The sequence below is a fragment of the Polyodon spathula genome, chromosome 14, assembly GCF_017654505.1.
Source record: "Polyodon spathula isolate WHYD16114869_AA chromosome 14, ASM1765450v1, whole genome shotgun sequence".
Taxonomy (NCBI): domain Eukaryota; kingdom Metazoa; phylum Chordata; class Actinopteri; order Acipenseriformes; family Polyodontidae; genus Polyodon; species Polyodon spathula.
This window is the reverse complement of record NC_054547.1, coordinates 9543701-9563948: the sequence shown is the minus strand read 5'-3', so window position 1 is coordinate 9563948 and position 20248 is coordinate 9543701. Positions and strand designations below refer to the sequence as shown.

General features: G+C 36.9%; 1 protein-coding gene across 5 annotated transcripts in view; it reads left to right on the top strand.

Annotated features, from left to right (window-relative positions):
• Positions 1-20248, top strand: part of LOC121326504 (netrin-G1-like) — a 106189-nt gene that overhangs the window by 59931 nt on the left and 26010 nt on the right. For all 5 annotated transcript variants that reach the window (XM_041269813.1, XM_041269809.1, XM_041269812.1 and 2 more), the window contains exon 4: positions 15477-15649. In XM_041269813.1, coding sequence (XP_041125747.1) covers positions 15477-15649 — 173 coding nt within the window. The remainder of the gene's footprint in view (positions 1-15476; positions 15650-20248) is intronic.

The window sequence follows — 20248 nt, the reverse complement described above, 5'->3', positions numbered from 1 at the left end:
AATAATAATAATAATAATAATATTGATTGAGCCTTCCAAAATGGGAGAAAATAGGGTGGTAAAATAATAATTAAAAAAAAAATAACACATTCTTATGTTGAAACCGCATATCGCAAATGTAACATTTTAAACCAGTCTATACATCTTTTTTTTTTTTTTTTTAAACTTGGCAGTTAAATTAGCTGACACATTAAATCTAGGTTTCCAACAAATAAATCAGTGATTTTTTTTTTTTTTTAATTAGGCGAGTCAACATTTAGCTAACATTTCTAACAAATAAATCCATGTAATTTAAATCTAATTTTCAATTTTCAAATTTTCAACTTTTACCTAACAGATAAATTTGAAAAATGTTATCGTTCAGCAATTAAATCTGAAAAAAATTCATTTGGGTTTCCACAAAAATAAATATTTATTTTGGCAGCTAAATCTGAACCTAAATGAGCCCATTGAAGCGCTTGATTTGGCATTGTATGCTGCAGAGCTGCTGTTAGACTATGAGAGCCAATTCCTCCTGTTCCCCACCTTCTCTGCATACGACAATGTCAAAACAATGTACACATTTCAAAACTTTTAAGAATGTGTTTAACATTTATGTTTTGAGCGCAATCAGATTTTTTTGTTGTTGTTGTTGTTGGTTAGGGAAAAATACACGATTTACATTAAATCTGGGAAAAACACTGTTAAAATATACATAAATGGAAGCCACCATTTCGGCTCTGTTCACTACAGTTTCACTGAACACTTGCCACTTCAAACATCATTTCTCCAGTTCTAAAAGTCCTAGAGCAATTGTCAATGACTTCTTTGAAAGGTAATAACTTATACTAATTACCTGTCATTTATGTATTTTTTTAAAGTGTTCTATCCTTTACTGACTCTCCGTGCATCCCACTTTGCGCACCTGCTCTAAGGCAATATTGAATTTGTTTATTGACTTTGGTATTCATTTAAGTGTGTTGTGCTGTATATATCTAAATCTGCTGAGGGATAGGTTATTTAAGTTTGTCTAAATGAAAATACCATTATTAAATGAAATGTTTGCCTAAATGAAAATACCATTGTTATGTATCACGCAGTTTAATAAAAGCATTGATTAGTTTACAGTCACATAAAGTTCATGTTGTTTACGAGTTTACATCCAGTCAGTCTGCGGCTATGTTAAAAAGTTTTCCACCACCCTATAAAATGAACTCATTTTGCTTCATCAAGTCGAATAAAACCTGCTGAATAATGTTACATTGACATATTAAATTGCATTTACAAAAATTGACAACAATTGAAAAATTGGAATTCGAAAACTGAAATACTGTACTACTATTATGGCTTCCAGCAGACTTTTGCAAAATCATTTAATAGTTTCTTTGATCACAGGATGTTAAATAAAATATCTAAATTATGTTATATATATATATAATATATATATATATATATATATATATATATATATATATATATATATATATATATATATATATATATCTATATATATATACATAGATGGGCTTTGTGAGTTACAGGAAAACAATTCCATATATGCTTTCTGTAACATCATAAATTAGGAGACTGAAGGTCAAGTAATTTATAAACTGTCACAGAAACCCGAGGTGGAATTGTTTTCCTGTAACTCAATGAAGAGAACCATGTATTGTTTTATAATACACCTTTGTGAATATTAAAGAAGAAGAGGTTCAGCAGTACAGTTGGGTTTTTTTAAACGTAGTGTTTCAGTGCTGTACAGGCGTTCTATGTCGTTATCCATTAGTGCTTCAGCTCTATTTGGATGATTGTCTTTACCTTGTTTTAATTTCCCATTCCTCTCCAGTTTCTCTGAGATACCAATGTACCAGCTTTACATCTTATTCTTTTTTTTTTTTTTAAACATATATTCATTTTGGTGATCATTAATGTACATTTCTGTTCTGTGGGTGTTGTCGAGTGATTGAAAACGAGACATTTTGTGTTTGAATTGTAAGTGATGGTCTTGAGGAGTCGAATGGGTCAAAGTTCAAGTATATTTTCCTCTAGAGGAATGATCACTTTTTGACGTCAGTACTGTGGTATTGTGCTTTTTTTCCGAATGGCTCAGGATGCAAATATAGCCTTCATCCATAAAAATCTAGGTGATGCAAAACTTCTGACCATAGCTGTACTTTCTTTCTTAAACTGTAAATCTTTGGAAGACCTTCCATCTGCATCCAGATTTGAAAAGCTGACCTTGACTTCTTTTTTGCCTTTAGCACACTGATTGCTTTGACATTCCTGTACATAGAGCTGTCTTTGATCTCTGCATACATGTTTCCAGAATTAATTTCTTCACCATACGGCTCTCATGGACCCATGATTTCTTGTTCGGCAGAACTGACTGATCCAGATTCAATAAGCTTGCCTCTACCTCCACATTGAATCATACAGTAAGCTACCTGCCAATCTGAAAGCTCAATTCGCAAGCAGTATTTTTAATTTAGAAGAAATGTTTTGCGTCAACATCTTTCATTAACAACATAATTAATTCTTCACTGGAAACCAGACCGTTGTAAGGTGAAAGAACCCTGAGGTTGTGGAAAGTATCATTCACTTTCTCTTTCTTTGTTCTGTATATTCTCAAGCTGACATTGGTTTGTCAGATACCCTGCAAAGTGAAATAGGTACTTTTTTCTAACCTTTTTTGGAAGAAAGACATTTTATTTGCATCACAATGGGTATTTATTATTTATTTTTTAAAAAGGTCGTTTAGCCTAAACAAAAAACAAGCACAAAAATCCATGTGAAATGAAAAGTAAACCACATGGTGCAAGTATACGTACATTATCTAAGATCAGACTGTGGACAGATTTTGTTCTGTTCAAGGTTTTCCTTCATTTTTTCTCCAAGATTAACAATGTTATTATTAATGGAAAGCCTCAGAGCTCTTCCCCTTTAAAGAGCAGTTATTCTAGCAGAGAGGTCAAATCCATCTAGTCCTATAAGGCATAATAACAACTGAAGAATGGATCATTCTCAGGTGAAGATATGCAAATGAAGGCAATCAAATAAAAATAATGTTTTCCTTCTGTACTACTCTGGTGGTCTTTGAAATAGAACAAATCTTTGTACACGATGCCTGTCTGCTTCTTATACACCATGCCTGTCTGCTTCCTTGCACTGTCGTAGCAGTGGGATATACAGCACAGTGTCAAGGAGTAACAGCTGGCACATTTCAATGCTTTACATATGGTTTTTGGCAACATTGTGCAAGAGACTTTAACATTTATCTCTTAAATCAAACTGGGCATTTATTTTCATTTATTTATTTATTTTTTAATAATTCAACCAGATGTGTGTCACATTCATACATGTTTCTTGCCAATCATAGCTAAGCGCGGATTGTTTTATTGTAAATAACAAGTAGATTTGGTAATAATTTATAAACATAAAGTTACGTTTTTGCTGACAAATAAACAGAAAAGCTAAACTTACTGCTGTAGTGTATAAGCAAGCTACAAATACAAGCTTTTGTATTCCTCAAAGTCATGTATTGCTTAACTTACTTACCATAGATGAAACAGTTAATTTTATTTAGTTCAATTTTCATGCACATTTTGGAAAGTGAAAATTCATAGTCTCTGGTAACATCACAGACAAGGCTCCCACGCATCTAATGTCAGATTTCCATCTGCAACATTAAACCATCCAGTAAAACATCATCTTGTTCCAATTTAAAACTGGGACTGCTGCCAGTAACATCTGCAGTCAACTGTCCAATATTATATAGAAAGTGATCAAGGATTTCCTTTTAAGCATTACATTTTTGATAATATGATTATTAATTGGAACCTCTTCCAGTGTGCCTGCATGCACAGTATTTATGTGGCAGGTAGTGGCTTGACACCAGTCTTTTGGACGATCTTTCATTTACTCTGTCAGAGCAAGATGAATTCTGTTAGCCCGCAATCCTAATTGGGGCTGACAGCGTTCCAGTTCAAGCCAGTTTGTTACTGTGGATGCAAATAGAAAGGAATGATTTAAAATCACTTTTTTAATTATTTATTCGTCCCAAAGGAAGATTTAAAGGTTGGTTAAATCTGCTATATGACATTTCCCCAAATTTTACTTTACTAACTACGTGTTTTTTTTTTTTTTTATACAGTGGCCCTATTTCACAAACCTCATGCGTTCCTTAAATTTTAAAAAAAAATTGAAAAATAATTGAATTTTCACTCCTTGTCATGTTATAGCTAGTCAGTTTTCTCAAATACAATACACAGTATAGTTTTTTTTTTTTTTTTTTTAAAGAGCAAACTCTAATATTCTAACAACTGATCCGAATGGTCTTCAGAAGTTCACTGTGCATGGGCTGGCTTAAATTTGGCTGATGTAAGCAGAGCTTTTAATACCATGACTTGTTTAAGTATTGTAGCGGAGGCATATCTGCGTCGCAGCGGAATAAGAAAAGGCAACACAGGATGCAGCTCAAAGCAGTTAAAACTGCTGTTTTTATTTAAACAGGAATGGCAGGCAAAAGGACACTCTTTTTAGCAACAGGATAAGTAGCTCAGCTAGGCAGTGCCAACCACACAACACATGCAGGTAGCTCATAATGTTGTTGAAGCTGACACCCTGGGATCCTTTGAAAAGCTACTTGATGAGATTCTGGGATCAGTAAACTGCTAACAACCAAACAAGGAAGATGGGCCGAATAGCCTCCTCTCGTTTGTAAACTTTCTTATGTTCTTATAAAGAGAGATTCCCCCCCACCCCGACCTATTGGCTCACACACACACAAAGGCACATATATACACACACTGACCAATCGCTCAGACCCTTGGTCCCGTGCAAGCAGCTGACTTGCGGAACCAAACACAAATCACAGTGCAGCCAACACAGACCCCTCTCATACGGCTGCACTGTGCACATGACACCCTGGGCAGCACGCCAGCACTGCCTAGATAGGAAACGTGCTTCCACTGACAGACTCACGCAGGATGATGCACACAAACTCCGGGGAAGACAGGACAACACACACACACCTGTGCAGCAACACACAGAAATACACTATTTACAAGAGAAGTAATAGTCCTGGTCTCCCTGCCCGACACAAAAAGTCCCATTCGGCAGTACTATGAGAGACGACGCTACAATATCAAATGGCAAATCTGTTTTTGCTTCTTATAAATCCAAAAAGTTATAATCACCACCCTTTACTAGATGATTAGCTCCTAATGCTTCGCTTACTATATCTTTATGTAGACCATCAGCACTTGCATCGTTGCTTGATATTTATCAACTCTTTGTTATTCCTTAAGGCTAAAATTAAAAGGCAGTGACATTTATCATATGTTTGTGTTTTAAGCTGCATGCTTCTAAACATTGACAAACTCATTACCATACCATTAACTCAGATCAATGTGGGGTTTAGCTGTCAGCTATCTCATGGAGATAAATGGTTGGAAGTGCTTGTGATTTTTCACCTCAGTACTTATTTCATCTGAAAATTGGAGTACTGGAATTGCATTGTGGCATAAGCTAATTTGACTAATTTCTAATGGTGTTCTGAAACTCATCAAGACTTTCTAAGTTTGTTTTTTGTGCCAAAGGGCTTGATCAATTTTACCGTTGAAACATGAGCCATCATAACAGTAAAATGGTAGTGTGCAGAAACCTTCTGCATTATGGGATATTGTCTTAAGCAGTGCAAAGCAGAATAAATGTGTAATTCCCTTATAACTAAAAACTACTTGAAGCGAGTCAGGTTACCAATATTAAAAAAAAAATGCCTTTGGAGATTTAAAAAAAATTGGCATTTCAGATAGGGTAAAGTACACATACTTTTTTTTTTATTAATCCCAATTTCAGATATATTTTTTTATGAATGGAAAGCTACTGAAATGATAGCTGAAATGGAAGTGTCCTAATATAGAAACGTATTGTAGGGGATATGTGATCAGTTTCAGGAGACAGGTTGGAGAACCTTGCAATGACAACCTGACAGCAATGTTTCAGTCATGAGAAACAGGTACATCCACAAAACCTTATACATATTCAGGTCAATCTTGCATGTAATACCAGGTTGCTTTATTATATCTTTCCCCAGATAGACTTAAATCAACTACACCACGAATAATACTTCCTAGCAAGAAAAGAAAGCGACACTGTTGATGAAATGATTCTGATTGTAGACATTGATTTTCTTTTTCTTATTATTATTCCCATTTAACATTAGCAGCACTGTTGTCATAACATTGTCACTGCATTTTTATATCTCAGGTTGAATTTGGTGTGCTTTGACTGACAAGTTTCCTTCCATAGCAGTAGCAGAATTCAAATCATCTTGGAAAAAAAAAAGGAAAAAATCTGTCCTTGTAGACATCTCTGCCTTAAAGTGCCACAAATCTGGAGAGCCACGCATAAGAACTTTTTTTTTCTTTTTAAATACGTTTTTAACATTGCAATTTTACTGTATGTTGGGTTATTTTTATGGCCATTTACACCAATGGGTGCCCATACAATATACAGTAGTCATCACTGTGTCATCCTTAACCATCAACAACATTACAGCAATACCTTGAGTACATCCTGTCTGTGTTTCTTATGATTGGATAGTGATTTTATCATTCCTTTTTTACAAGTGTGCGCATTATACAGTAAATACAATGCAGTTGAATGCAGTGGCTGGAAACAGTATTGTATTTTTAATCATGGATCACTGGTTTAGTTGCTTGGCCCATTTTAAGTAACAATCGGTATTTGTACATATCATACAAAATGCCCCCCCACCTCACACCTCCCCATCTCCATTCGCTTTGCCTGGTTTAGACCATTTACATGATGACTCTTTTTGTTGACAGATTTAAATGACGGATGATGTTCCTGACCTCACCTTCACACAGACTTTAATCCTGTTTTGTACTTGGTTCAGACTTCTGTGATGAGACAACAACCCATTTCACAAACACATACCATGTAATCAGTCACAGCTGGCTGTCAGCATAACCCCTCGCACAACTGGAGGGGATATTAAATTGCCCCATCTTCAAACCAGTTAGCTAGAACATACCTGATTATGTATACTTTATCATTTCTACCTATGGTTAACAACATGATTGCCTGATTTTAAATATAGCATTTTTTGACCTTGAAATTAAACATTTCCTGCTTTTAAACATGTAGTGTACCTGTTTCTGATTTTTTTTTTTTTAAACTGACTTTATGTGCGTTCTTCAGGAGGATAACTTCAACACTGTTGTACTATTTGAGCCTTTTTAGAATACTCACACATAAACTATGTTAATAACCACTGGTAATGAAAACCATTCTGTGCAGAAATGTATTCAGGGCTGCCAAATTTAGTCAATCCTCTTTAGCGACAAACTTGTTTTATGAGTTTTTAGGTATAATATTTAATTCATGGATATTTCAGCTGTTCCCCTTAGTCCACTGTCTACAGCGTGTTTTGTTTTGAAAGTTTAGATTTAATAACATTAATATTGTTGGGCAGTGTACAGTTTTTTTTTTTTTAGAATTCATTGCTGGCTCAACGTGATTGATAACATCAGTTCAATATCAATACAACGATGGCACAAAAGTCAGTGTCATCTTAAAAAGCGCAGGCGAATCTACAAAGATGTATGTTGAATTTTCAGAGAAGGGTGGCGAATACAGACAAACGTATGATGGAAATAAAAATGGGCAGCATCTTCCGTCATACGTTTTAATTCCCATCATGCATTTCTGTATTCGCCACCCTTTTAAGATGCATTTTTGACCATGGAGTAGATGGGAGCATCTTTTTGCTGATGTACCGTATCAGGTGTTCTACACCGTCTACCTTTTGGGACAAGACCACACCCAAACCAACAGCCGACACATCGTGGAGGATGAATCTCTTGGTAGAATCTGGTGTGATGAGAGTGGGGGCCTGGTAGAGTCTTCGCTTAATAATATCACACGTGCCCATGACATTCTGCTGACCACTTAATCAAATTTGGTGCACTCTTTTTGGTGAGGTCGACTAAGGGGTTAACCACTGAGGAATACTCATAAAGTGGTGGTAATAACCTGCTAACCCCAATAGTGACCACACCTGAGTCTTTGTTTTGGGGATTGCCGCGTCTACCAAAGCCTGGATTTTGATGACAACGGTTTCAACACTCCATTCCCCATTAAAAATACCAAATGTTGTGTCTGTGTTTTGGAAAACGCACATTTTCTCAAGTTGGCTGTCAGTCGGGCTGCCCTCAGAGACTGAAGGACGGCTGTAATCCTAGCCAAATGCTCCCGACAGGTGTAGCTGTAAATAACCACATCAATATATGCTGCTGCATATTCATGATGTGAGCGTGAGACCTGGTCCATCAGTCTATGAAAGGCAGCGGGTGCATAATTTAGCCCAAATGGCATGGTTTTGAAATGAAACCGCCCTTCAGGGTTCTAAAATGCGTTTTTTTCTCTAGAACTGCGGGTAAAGGGGATCTGCCAGTATCCCTTTGTCAGGTCTAGAGTGGAGATAAACTCTGTTGCTGCCAGTCTATCTGAAAGCTCGTCGAACTGAGGCATGGGATAGGCATCCAACTTGGCAATAGCGCTTACCTTATGGAAATCAACGCAAAAGCGGTTAGTGCCGTCCTTTTTGGCCACTATCACAACTGGACTGCACCACTCGCTCCTGGAAGGCCCATTCACCCCGAGTTCGAGCATCGCCCATACCTCTTTACTAATGCCACTGGGACCTGGTAAGGTCTTGTCTTGTCTTCGCACTGACTTGGGCCACTGTACAATGCTCCATAAAAGCTCTAACAAACACAGTTTCTGGGGACAATTTTCACTACTGCACATCCCTAGTGGTCATGTTCATACTGGTATAATTTAATCTTGCTTGTTCAGAGACAGTCCAGGTAAAAACATGCCAGTGACTTTGTTAAACATGCGTGTGACAGGACGGCTGAGGGCAGTGATGTCAGGACAGAAACAGGAACTGAAATGCACAGGCAGGAACTCGGGTGCAACGCGTACTGCGGCGCCACTTTTATTCAAACAAAAATAAATAAAATATTTAAACACAACAAAAACACTGCTCACAGAGCAAAATAAATAATTAAACAAAACAGATCTCGAACACAAAACAGACCACAGGCTGGGCACTTCACTGATCCTTTTTTACTTTTTACTTTCGTTGTGCTCCCTTGCTCTTGTTCGCTCCTCTCGAACACCCACATGGAACAGAGAGAGCTGCAGTGCAGGCTTATGTATTGGTGAATTTAACAAAATAATTACAAACACTTAAACAACAATTCAATAAACGGCACCAGCCACACTCTCACAAGATGCCTGACAGATATGAGCTGCTACCATCGCATCTGCCAGACCACATTCAAACCAAACAATAACAAAGAAAGACTGTATTTTTAAATAACACAACAATAATAAAACACTCAGCTATTCACTGTCCTGTTCATAAATACATAAATCATAATATACATTGTCCCATCATCAATAAACACCAAAGAATACATTTATCTTTTTACACACAGAGCTTTGCCCTGCCCCCCTTTAATTATGTGCAGAACTTTTTCTACTGCCCTACTACAATGCCAAATACCGAAAGTAATAAATGCTAATTAAGGACACACCATGGTATGATAATTAGATGACAAAAATAGGGCTATAAAGTATCCTTTTAACTTAAACTGTGAGAACCAGTCCATTTAGTGAAGGAAATCTTATCAGTATTTATGTTTTAATTAATTTACTATTCTGGATAGCCTATTGAAATAATCTCTTTCATTGCTACATGGGTCCTAAGCAAAACAAGGAAATTTGTTTTTTCTTTTTTTTTTTTATTTAGTCATTGCCAATGGTTTTTACCCTGGTTTTCTCCCCAGTTTGGAATGCCCAATTATTATTTTTATCACAGTTCACCACTGGTGACTTGGAGGCTGAAACACGCGTCCTCTGAAACGTGTTCCTGTCAATCCGTCATTTTTTGCACTGCTGCTCCACAGCGAAGCAACCAGACCTATAGTGCTGGAGGCAACACAGATCTTAATGGCTCCCCTATCAGCCACAGGGGTCGCTGGTGCGTGATGAACCGTGGATTGCCCTGCCGACCTAATCCCTCCTTACTCGGGAAGCGCTCGGCCAATTGTGCGCAGCTCCCAAAGAACCCTCGGTCACAGTCAGCAATGATTCAAACCTGTGATCTCCAGGCTATAGGGCGCATCCTGCACTCCACGCAGTGTGCCCTTACTGGATGAGTCACTATTGAAAGAGGCATTGGCAGATTCCATACTGCTCCTAAACCCCACATCAGAAAATTCAGCAAAAGTATCATGCATAGTTAAAAACAGCTGGATAAAACAGAGTGCAAACACTAAACAGTCTGGCCAAAACGTAATTTGCAGACTGCACAGAATAGGAAGTAGAGCTGTAAGTAACAGACATGTTTTAAAAACAGATATCCGCCACAGATAAGTTATAGTCATGGCATCTCTTAAACTGCTTTGGGCTTATACATCCACATTATATGGTCTGGTAAAAGACATAAAACACAAACTCATGGTCAAATGCCAAGGTAGTAATCAGGATCTGAAATCCAATATTGAGCTGTTAAGCAGCTTCATCCAGTTACTAAATTATGGCAGTCTGCCATCCTGATAGGGTTACTAGTGAGAGCAGGCCCTCTTACTATCATCAGTGAGATGTGTACTCACTAGGCTGTTATTATAATTTGAACCTTTCATTAATCTTATAGACAAAGAGAAGGTGATCTGATACATTTTATTGGACTAACTAAATAATAATTATTCACAAGCTCTCAAGACCTCAAAGGTGAAAGTAGGAAAGTAGAAGAGACCTTTGAAGTGTTGAAAGCTTGTGAATAACTATATTTAGTTAGTCCAATAAAAAGGTATCACATCTTCTTCTCTTTGTCTATCATCTCTGGACTAGTACGGTTACCATTTCATTAATCTTATAGAAATTGTCACCCCCCCCCCCCCTAAAAAACAACTGCAATAAAAAAAAAGCATCACAGCTAGTTGCAGCCGTTGCAGACTTAAAATGCCAGGGCCTGTCTCTACTATACTTCACCCTGGGAAGTTCAATAGCAGAGCTGCCACTGACACAGGGCAGGTTAGAGACAGTTTGAACTGGAAGGCAATGGATTTGTAGACCTCTGCAATGTGTTTGACTCATAGGCATCTCTTGTAAGTAACCCCCATTGCAGATGTGATGTGGCAGCTCTGTTGAGTATTCACTATTGAAACAGTCTCTTTAAACGTAATGGTATTTACCTAAATACAAATGTAACTATTCATGCGCACTCACCTCCAGGACACTGTTGTTCTGTTAACATTTGACGTTTAAATGCTGCCTGACTTGATGAAGTCTGAAATTAAATCACCGATGCTGGTGTATTTTCAATTACCAAGCTGTAGAAGGCCTCTTAATGGTGACATGAACAGCATTTAGATACTGGAAATTTGGTCTAATTTGTTGTAACTAGTTTGATTACTTCAGCACCTGTACATATGATTCAATGTAATTGCCATCCGTTAAGCTTATTAAAAAACCATCTGTAGGGATACAGTTTACGGTCAATAGTTTCTAGCAATGCACGCAAGCTACTTTAAAAGATGTCACCATAACATGCAATTCTATTTCAGTTTGCAAACTTTATATGTATTTATAAGTTGAACCAAGTAATATGTTACATTTTTATACATGTTGCTTAGTGAGAAAATTTACAGGCCCTATAATGAATAAAGTCAAGTCTTGAGACATGTTGTCGGCTATTGATTCTTGGGTGTATTGCTAAGAAAGGCAAAAACATGTTTATAATTTAAAAGTTTGCATCATCTGTAAATGACATACAGTAGGTGGTAGGTGCTTTTGACCTTTGCAGATGTATTTGTGAAGGCTTAAAAACAAAAATGAAAAATGTTTGCTATATAAAATCTTCCCATTCTCAATAGGAGAACAGTAACTTTACTTACGGATTGTCAGAAAGAAAGGTTCCATAATTAAACAGTCAACACAATTATATCCAGTGTTTTTTTTTTGTTTTTTTGTTCAAAGTCATCTATGTGGGTGGGTGGGTGAGAAAGTTTTTTTGCTAAAGACAGTTACTTTGCATTTTGTGCCTACAGTATAAACTTAGGGGGCAAGTCAATCAAACTAATTTCCCTGCAGTGCAGTATTGAAACTTCACCTGCCCTCTGTAAATTTTGCGAAGTTAATAGGGAGTTGTACGAAGTTGAGCTGATCGCCTTGGAGGGAAATTTAGTTAGGGACAAGTTTGCAAACTTTACTCCAAAAACTTGCCCCCATATTTTTTTAAAAAAAAATTTGTGCTATAGGATTCCAGAGGACAGGAGGGTTGAGGATATGAGTAGATTGGATGAACTACAGTAGTCAGCATAGTGAGTGGAAAGAGATGGGAAACAACAGCCACTGGCCGCCTAACAACAGCAGACTTACCGTAACTACCATATGTGGTTCCAGTTACGCTGTAAGGAAATAGCTTTTCTTTTTTAAATGTAATTTAAAATGTACATTCCAGAAGTTTTTAACCTTCCAGCAGGTTAAAAGAAATGCTTGATTTTCAGAAGAAGCGGGTGGAAGAAGTTATTTTATAACAACATCTTCCCCATCCAGTTACTATGAAACAGGAGCTACACTGTGAGCTCAATGAATATGTATAAATGATCTCTGCAGGGCTCTTACTGACGCTTTCTATACTGCCTTAAGCAAGATTATCACACAAAACAAAACATTTATACTTACAACTACATGAATTTGCAGAGACATTATAATTTAAATGTGGCACACATCCCTGGTTGAAGCAGAAAAATAGGTGATTTAATGAGGAGTCTTTATTGCAAAAGAACCGAAGAGGAACATGACATAAAAGCTTTGTTAAACAGACTTTTGTGGACTAATTATCTGAAGTTATATTTAATCTTCATCTCCTCCAAGGATAAGAGCAGAATAAGAGCCTATAGACTTGTATTTTTATTGTATTTATTTTTTTATCCTCTGCCAAGGGCAAAGCCAGTGGGGTTTGGAGCAAGTCCACCCATGATACAATTTTCTGCATAGATGAATCGCTTTATCATAATTAAAATATACAAGCTGTTTCTAGATACAGTTATACTGGAAAAACATTCCATTACATTTTGATTGGAAGCATTATTTCTAAATTATTTCTAAATTGTGTATTTTTAAACATGAATGCATTCTCCCTTTTGGTTAGTTTCAGATAATTTCTCCCAGATTCATATTTATGTCTCAGACAATTTCTCCACCATTTACCAGATATCCCATAGCTTGAATAAAACTATTTTATTTTCTCCTGTTCCTATACTTTCCCAATTGAAGGCATTACATGTCTGATTCCACTGTACTGCACTGTAGTATGTTTCAGTGTCTGAAGAAATTGAAAAAGACTAGTAGAAACGTTTGTTATTGGCATTTAGTTTCTCAATTCAGCACTCCTGAGAGTTTTAATATTACTGGATGATACAGTGAAGTATGGAATAGAACTGCTTTTCTATTTACAAGAAAACAAACACTGCCTTACGGAGCTAACACACTTCCTAGCCATGTAACAGCAGATGAAATAATATCTTTCAGTTTCGGCTGTAATTTTCAAGCTTTCCTTCACGTAATAATACCTGTTCCAGTAGAGGATAGCCTGTGCTTTTGTAGATAATATTACACCAGGGAGCACATCAAAATGGCACCGCTAAAGTTACACAAAGGAGATCCATTAACTCCTAACCACAGCCAGGACTGTAATAGTGTTTTAATGCATTTGAGCCCAGCAGTTTTAGTCTCTATTAGAAAGTTTGTGATTTACATAATGATGTATCTTCATAACTGAAAGTATCTTAGCTGTGTGAATTCACATGCATGAAAGAAGTCATATGCATCAATAACATCTTGCTGCGTTATAATGATGGCTTCTGACTTTTAAATTTGGCCCATTTGAGTACATTTCCTTGACATTCGGTTAAATGTCTTTTTTTTCTTTTTTTTTTTTAAATTAAATTGGCATACTTATATCTTGTGTCGGCATACATTTCTGCAAACCTAACTGTGAGCACATTAATTAGGTATTCAAGTTCACAATGTGTGTGTGTGTGTTTTTTTTTTTTTTTTCGAAGGTTTGTATGCAGATGTAGGTACTGCAGCACTATTGTTCAGAGAGAGATTTTCTGCCATGAGAATCTTTTAGACCAGTAAATCCTTCATAACCCCAGACAGATATAAGATAACTCCCAGGAGGGGCATATTATTACTGATACACCCAATACTTGGCCAGCTCTTCTCCGTTTCTCACGTATGGCTCAGATCACTATCATGAGGCACAAATATAACCTCTGCTGCCATATATCAAAATCAGTGTCATTGTTTTATTATTAGCAACACAGTTCCAGTACTGAAAACATAGTATCTTTGGTGAAAGAATACACACAGATTAGCAGTGGAGAGCAACACATAAATGGCCATGCATGCTATTCCCACAGAAACTATGAATGGGGTTATTAATGACAAACTTGCCAAATTGTACTGTTAGCTTGGTTTAGCTCCCATAGTTAGTCTGCTTTTGGCTGGTTTTGAAATTGAAGAAAATGATTAACCAAAATAAAAGTATACACTGATATTATGTGACACAATAATCAAATTTGTTCCATGTTGACCTGGTTCCCTGGTTGATCTTTGCTCTTTAAGGAAAAGTGCCTATAACTGAGCTACTAAACCATTGTTTTTCCTTGGACAGCCTGTCCCATTTTTGGCTAGTCACAACCTTCACTTAGATTTAGCACAGATGTTTAAAATGAAAATTATAAATGTACGATAGAGCTGACATCAAGGCAGGAAGAGTTGCATTCTAAATAACCCCAAACTGCAGCAGCGTTCATGTAAATACAGCAAATTGATCCCCCAGCCTGGGGAACGTTGCTTTGTCAGGTCCCACACAGTCACCCACACTCTTACCAATCCACTCATTTCTGTCAACTCTCTCTTGCAGCTTTTTTACTACTTTCATTTTCCACAATAAATCCCTGCTGATTTTACAGGCTACTTCTTGAGAGAGGGTTGACAGCCAAAACAATGCTTTTAGCTTTCTGTTTTTTCCAGCTCTGTGTTTTAGCCATTATATGACTGTTTGTTTATTTTTTTACTTAGCTGGGAAGGATAAGCTCTTCTCAACAGAAACAAATATTAACATGTTGCTTTTCAGCCAAGCTGATTATGAGAGAACAGGTTGGAATTCACAGCTATGACAGTGGTTTATCTCTTGTGAACCTGATACCGACTCGTCCTTTTAATCAGAAAGAGAAATACAGACCTTCAGCCAAACATAATAAACAAACAAAAAGGCGTCAAGGGCAAACTAGGCTGGAAAATGGGTTTCAGTTTTTTTTTTTCTTTTAATTGAACTTTGCAGCTAAAAAGCTGCAAGTGTTGACACTGTCTTTTTTTATTGACAGGTGCAAGTGTAACCTTCATGCCAACACCTGTGTTTTTGACGGCGGAAAACTGTCTTGCGAGTGTGAGCACAACACCACAGGTCCAGACTGTGGGAGATGTAAGAAAACTTACCAGGGCCGTGCTTGGACTGTTGGCTCTTACCTGCCAATTCCAAAGGGAACTGCGAATATCTGTGAGTAGCTTTTTAAAAGAGTGACACCTAAAGTGCAGGGTACTCTGTCTTGTAATTCATTGTAAATCCACCTCCAGTGACAACAGGGGAACAAGAAAACAACCCAAGGGTTGAACAAGTATTCCATTGGGGTCTGACCGTAACAAGAAAGCGCCATTATCTTCTGTATGTATGTATCTGTATATTCTTAAAAGTCAGTAGCGTACAAAAACGGTGAACCTACTTGATAGTCCAGTCAACACACTTTTATAGGATGGGTCATGGTTTTATTTGAAAGGAAGGAAAATAATTTAGCCACTGTGGCATAAAAAAAAGGAAAGATGGTTTCCATACAGCAATATTCCTAATACTAGCTGTTGATAAAATGTTGTAGATAAAATGCAGTTAAATATTGATGGTAAAAAATGAGTTCTGTATTAAATTGCTAGGCCGAGAGTCAGGGTCACCTTGGAAAACAAGGTGGATTACTCTCAAGGGTGTATCATGGTTAAATAACACTAGTGAATAAGTAAACATAATGCGTATAATACTGGATGTATTTCTTCACCTCTATCCACTTCATTCTTAGTTTTAGTCTGTTTACTCCTTAGACTAAATCTAAATCGAGTGCAGATGTAAGTGGCAGCTACAAGGGAGTTCTCACAATCAGCACAGTACAGACCAGATGGTTGAAAACAGGTACTTTGCCCCCCAAACACATTGTTCATGCTGAAGTAAGCCATTGCTGTTTCCTTTTGAATGCATTATGTTTCTCTCTTCAGTAGTATACTATAGGGCAATTTGCAGTTGCAATGCAAGCAAACTGAACAGTATATTATGCTTAAAAACTAATCCCAGCATTTTATTTACAAAAATCATGTTACATGAGAAAGACGTGTCGAAAAGGTCTATACTCAAAAAAGTGACTTCATTGTGTTTCATTATCATCTACTGTCATTTTTCTTTTGGTAAACAATTCCCTGAGATTACTTGTTTTCTGCTCAGCGTTGTGAGAGACTGTGAAATGTGCTTGGATGCAGGTCAGGAGATTTAATTTACAGCAGTGTTAGCAACAGAACATTTACAAGTACATTTGCAGGTGTACACAGCCGATCAAGCTGAATCAAACAAAATTATTTCAAAATTTGTTGAAAAATAAAAAAAGATGGATTAATAACTGCATACAAATATTGACACAAGCACCGTGTTCTCTCCCAGAAAGAAAGTGAAATTAAATCATTTTAGCAAAAGCTAATGTGATTTATAAAACAAATTAGGGTCATTTTCAGTGAAAAGATATTAAACATATGGTAGCTGTATGGAGACAAATGAGTTGCAAATACAAATTTCATTAGTATGTAATACTTTTTTACTGTATATATCTAGTAATCTGATATAATTATGCAGGTTATCCATCACCATTGAAGAGACTGTGAGCACACCTGTTGCATATTGCATTAGAAAATCTGTTATCCAAGAGTGAGTTCTAAATAGGAAGAGTGTCAGAATGGCAGCTACAGTCCAACTATTGTATTGTCCATTCATATCAGTTTTCATATCAAACGGATTATTTGTGTTTATATATTATGTATAGGAATGCATAATGTTTCAATTAGTAGGCAAGACTGAGAATATGGGCTCTATAATAAATTATTATTTTTTATAAATAAAATAAAGTATTTTTTAACTAATCTCACAGCATACTGTATATTAAAGACCAGCAGCAGGCTTTTTGGTGAAGCTTTTTGTTGTGCTGCCCGATGGTATGTCCAAGTTTATAAAAATAAAAATAAAATATTCCAAACAGTTTAAAATGTTAAAATGTATTAGTTCCATAAAATGTCCATCCCAAGGTTATTCTACCCTTACAATATGCATTGGAATGATTTCGTTTGTGTCTGTTTGAAAGCACAATATGGTATATATATTCGTATGAGCTTAACATGCAGCCTACAGCACTCAGTATTCCCAGGTGATCTCCCATCCAAGTACTAACCAAGCCCAACATTGCTTTGCTTAAGCATTCCATGGTAAGTGTGATTTGAAGAGCTTTTTGCCATCAGAGACGTTGCCTAAGGATCACTACAAGGAAGTAGCTCTTCTTGACCCCCGCACAATATGGTAAACTGCTGTGATATGTATTGTATTATGTTTTGTTACAGAAGCAGATACATCAGGATACAATTACAACATCAGAAAATGACTATATAGAAATGAATAAACTTTTTTTGAAAAAGAGGGATTAGCTGCAGTAGATTGTACCTGTAATTGTACAATATTCTGTCGCTAACAACGGCTCTTACTGTTTCTTGTATAGCACATTCAAAGTGAGTGAACAGAAGAAAAATCTACATCAAATCAATATTTGGTGTGACCACCCTTTGCCTTCAAAATAGCACCAATTTTTCTTCGTACACTTGCACACAGTTTTTGAAGGAACTCGGCAGGTAGGCTGACCCAAACATCTTGGAGAACTAACCACAGTTCTTCTGTGGATTTAGGCAGCCTCCGTTGCTTCTCTCTCTTCATGTAATCCCAGACAGGCTCGATGATGTTGAGATCAGGGCTCTGTAGGGGCCAAACCATCACTTCCAGGACTCCTTGTTCTTCTTTATGCTGAAGATAGTTCTTAATGACTTTCGCTGTATGTTTGGGGTCGTTGTCATGCTGCAGAATAAATTTGGGGCCAATCAGATGCCTCCCTGATGGTATTGCATGATGGATAAGTATCTGCCTGTACATCTCAGCATTGAGGAGACCATTAATTCTGACCAAATCCCCAACTCCATTTGCAGAAATGCTGCCCCAAACTTGCAAGGAACCTCCACCATGCTCCACTGTTGCCTGCAGACACTCATTCGTGTACCGCTCTACGGCCCTTCGCCAAACAAACTGCCTTCTGCTACAGCCAAATATTTCAAATTTTGACTCATCAGTCCAGAGCACCTGCTGCAATTTTTCTGCACCCCAGTTCCTGTGTTTTTGTGCATAGTTGAGTCGCTTGGCCTTGTTTCCACGTCGGAGGTATGGCTTTTTGGCTGCAAGTCTTCCATGAAGGCCACTTCTGACCAGACTTCTCCGGACAGTAGATGGGTGTACCAGGGTCCCACTGTTTTCTGCCAATTCTGAGCTGATGGCATTTCTGGACATCTTCCGATTGCAAAAAGAAGTAAGCATGATGTGTCTTTCATCTGCTGCAGTAAGCTTCCTTGGCCGACCACTGCGTCTACGTTCCTCAACGTTGCTCGTTTCTTTGTGCTTCTTCAAAAGAGCTTGGACAGCACATCTGGAAACCCCTGTCTGCCTTGAAATTTCTGCCTGGGAGAGACCTTGCTGATGCAGTATAACTACCTTGTGTCTTGTTGCTGTGCTCAGTCTTGCCATAGTATATGGCTTTTGACAGTATACTGTCTTCAGCAACCTCACCTTGTTAACTGAGTTTGGCTGTTCTTCACCCAGTTTTATTCCTCCTACACAGCTGTTTCTGTTTCAGTTCATGATTGTGTTTCAACCTACATATTGAATTGATGATCATTAGCACCTGTTTGATATAATTGTTTAATCATACACCTGACTATATGCCTACAAAATCCCTGACTTTGTGCAAGTGTACCTAGAAGAATTGATGCTGTTTTGAAGGCAAAGGGTGGTCACATCAAATATGGATTTGATGTAGATTTTTCTTCTGTTCACTCACTTTGCATTTTGTTAATTGATAAATATAAACTATTAACATGTCTATTTTTGAAAGCATTCTTACTTTACAGCATTATTTCACACCTGCCTAAAACTTTTGCACAGTGTTGTATGACTTTAAACATAAGTTATATGTTTTACTACTTCTAGTGTATCTTATTTTTATGTATTTGTGCTGCCTTTTGTTACTGTTAAGTATTCCAGCATGCCTGAGATGTGAATCTGAATAGGTTATTCTGCCAGGAAAATGTAAAAAGTTCAATCAAACTCATCTTAACACCACCACAGCTTTTATATAACTTTTCTAGCTTGTATTTTCTATTTCAGCTATGCATAGTATTTTATTTTAAAATAATTTCTTCAGTAGGGAAATAAATGCAATATGTCTGGCACAAGTTAAAAAGATATCTATGTGCTGGTTGGGCTGTACAACTTATATTAATTTCCAATGGTGTGAACACCAGGATTTAATATTTTTCTTTTAATCATTTTCCTACACCTTTGGAGAAGCCTATGGATTTTGTGTGACTAATATTGACTGATTTATTAGCTTACAGGGTTTTATTTTCTTATCTTTTTTCCCTTTTACAGCAGATCTTATCTTGTTACATAATACTTCATTAAGAAATGCATTATTAAACACGTATTTCTCTTTTTTAGGCAATTTGTCAATTTGCTTTTGATAATAATTTTACAACCTTACCAATGCCTGACATATAGGTCAGTATAGAGAGGCAAATCTGAATTTACTGCACAATCCTAAAAACGTGTTGTTGTGACATTTATCATAACTAGGTAGTTGATAGGAACAACAAGACTGCATCCTTTATTGCTGGCAAGAGCTCATCAGTTTTAGTTTTTAATTAGTATTCACCACCACAAATGCTGCCAAAGTGCCCTACCATGCACTGACATTGTTATTCA